This window comes from Octopus bimaculoides, chromosome 3, assembly GCF_001194135.2.
Source record: "Octopus bimaculoides isolate UCB-OBI-ISO-001 chromosome 3, ASM119413v2, whole genome shotgun sequence".
Taxonomy (NCBI): domain Eukaryota; kingdom Metazoa; phylum Mollusca; class Cephalopoda; order Octopoda; family Octopodidae; genus Octopus; species Octopus bimaculoides.
Window position 1 is genome coordinate 17,380,948 of NC_068983.1, and position 2,716 is coordinate 17,383,663.

The window sequence follows — 2,716 nt, forward strand, 5'->3', positions numbered from 1 at the left end:
CATTCTACGATGTTTTGAATATGCCTGAAAAATTTTTGAGAAAAAAAAAAAAGAAAAGGGTTAAAAGTGAAAGAAATAGAGATGAGATAGGACAAAAAAAAAGAAGATATATATATTTCTTGGCGTATCAACATAAAAAAAATTCATTAAAAAATATCCATTTTTATAGAAAGTTATGAGGAAACAAAGTCAGTGGGGAAGGGATACTTCAGTGGGTATGCCTGTATTTTTAACCAAAGATTGCCAGGAAAAGTTTAGTAGGGGTGCTTTCCGACACTCTACCTTAAAAGGAATTCTTTCCACATATATAAACAACACATTGAGCCCTCTTTCGTTGACAGACTATCATTGAATGATATACGTGTGTGTATACATATACATGTGTTTTATATACATACATATATATATATATATATATATATAAATATACACACACTTACAAACACATAAACGTGTGTTGTTGATAAATACGTGAGATGCAGTTGAACATTCACGGTATATATACAAATACTTTTGTCGGTGAATTTATGTATGAGTGTATAAATTAAATGTATTGTTGGCACTCCCAGACATAAGCATATAATAGCATTACTTTTCGATGCACCTTCAATTTTATCGGCACAAGCATTCAAATAGTCTCTGTATGTGTGTGTGTGTATGTATGTGTGTGCCTGAGTATGTTTGTCAAGGTATTTGCGTATGAGAAATGATAATATAAACAAGATATGGCACATCTAACAGAATCTACAAAATGATGTAAATCAGCAAGATTGCTGTTCCATTAATTTACCTTTCACTCGAATTTCTTCAAGTAGCTCCAATCGAACGTGTCCATTGACTATATTTCCTGGATGGTAAACACTGCATTCTTCAGGGAAGATTATGTCAAAATAGTTGATCTTTCCCATTCTACTGAGGCCAAAATAAAAATAAAATCTTTGATGTCAGGCCAACTCCAGTTATCTGGTGTGGTTGGCTGACAAGTAAAGGATGCAGCACTGCACTTTGGCTGTAATTCGTCAAAGACACTGTCTCACTGACTAGCAGATATCTCGGTTAATTCTACGATCTCTTATAAGGTTTTAGTATCTGTATAGTTCTTCTACAGCAGTCTGTTGAGTCGAGTCGAAGTCTGTTACAGCATGAATGCTGCTAGTCCGGTTGTTTCATTACAACTCATATGGCTGTTGATGATTGTCTATGAATGTTGTGGGCTTCGAGAATGCTGCTGCTGTTGGAGTGTATACATGTATGTCTGTGTGATATTAACTGTTTTCTCTCATTAATGTATATTGTGTTTATAGAGATATTTTCACTGTCTCGGGTGTATGTGTCAGCATATAAGTCAAACTGTGTAGACCGGTGTTTTGGCGTCTGTGTGGGTAAGTGCGCGTGTTTGAGCCCGAGCGAATGCGTGTTTGTGCGTGCGTCTGTGAGTGTGGGTGTGTGTACAGGTAATGTCCAAAAGAAAGTATAATTATGTCTCAAAATTAAACAAATGTATTTGTCCACGTGTAATTAATCGAGTTCGTTTATACGGATTATTCTGTAAACGTTGAAAATAAAGACGCATTCTCGCTCTCCCGCACCCTCTTAGTATTGTTATATCTAGCAATGTTACTAAAGTGTGAGTGTCCACTTGTGTTGTTGAAGTATGAGTGTGAATGTATCTTCGCGTTGTTGCATGCTTAACGTTTCAACGAACGAGTATCCATCCATTGTTGTTGCTAAGTAAGTAAACTCCCTCCTATATTAATACGAATATCAAATATTATCTCTTGTCAAAACAACTGTGTCCACTCAGGTGAGCAGCTAATTACGTAGGTGAGATCGACAGCTTCGTTATCTCCCCATCTCTCAATACGCCTGCTTAAGAGTGACACATCATCATCATCATCAACATCATCGTCGTCGTCATCATCATCACCACCACCTCCATCATCAACAAAGATAAGCTAATCTACTATTTTCTGTCTTTATATATAGTTGGCATCTGGCCGGACTATGTTAATAATAATAATAATAATAAAAGGAATATCAAATAATTAAAGTAGAAAAGGAGGAGAGTTTTTCTTTATGTTTTCTTAATTGGTTTTTTTTTTTGAATAGGCTTTTTATCAAAATGTATGTGGATGGAGTTTCTTCAGAATTTGGCATGTATTAAGACATTTCCAGCTGATTAGGCGGGGGATAACTACATGTTACATAGAATGAGAGAGCCTCATAATTATGCAAGTGATGCAAATCAACATAAAAATTTGGAAATAAGGCTACGTGGATTTTTATTATGTGGGGAGAACGAAAGATGTGTAGGAATTAGAGGCGGGAAAAGGAGCATATTATAAAGGAGGAGGAAATGTTTAATGTGTGAGGGATGGTAGGGATGAGTATGGCTGACAGAAATTGTTGCTGGGTTACAATAAATATCACTTAACGAATCGTTCTATTGATTTCTTTATTTACCATAATCTGCTCAAAGGGCACTAACACAGTCGGAAGTGAGTGATTTTGCTCCCTAGCAATTTCCACACTAGACACACAGGCGATAAGTGACTGTAAATGGATGAAAATAAATGAATAAAATGGAAATAAAAGGAAAAAACAGAAAAAGAATTATTACAACGAAAAGGGTGTGTGTGACAGTGATTATATCTATCTATCTATCTATCTATCTATCTATGTATATATATATATATATATATATATATATATATAT

General features: G+C 35.1%; 1 protein-coding gene across 1 annotated transcript in view; it reads right to left on the reverse strand.

The window, feature by feature from the left end:
* The window catches only part of LOC106874995 (arrestin domain-containing protein 3), a 46,929-nt gene extending 45,049 nt beyond the window's left edge, over window positions 1–1,880 (reverse strand). The window contains exon 1 of the mRNA XM_014922934.2: window positions 791–1,880. Coding sequence (XP_014778420.1) covers window positions 791–908 — 118 coding nt within the window. The 5' untranslated portion in view covers window positions 909–1,880. The remainder of the gene's footprint in view (window positions 1–790) is intronic.
* Between the last annotated feature and the right edge of the window lie 836 nt (window positions 1,881–2,716).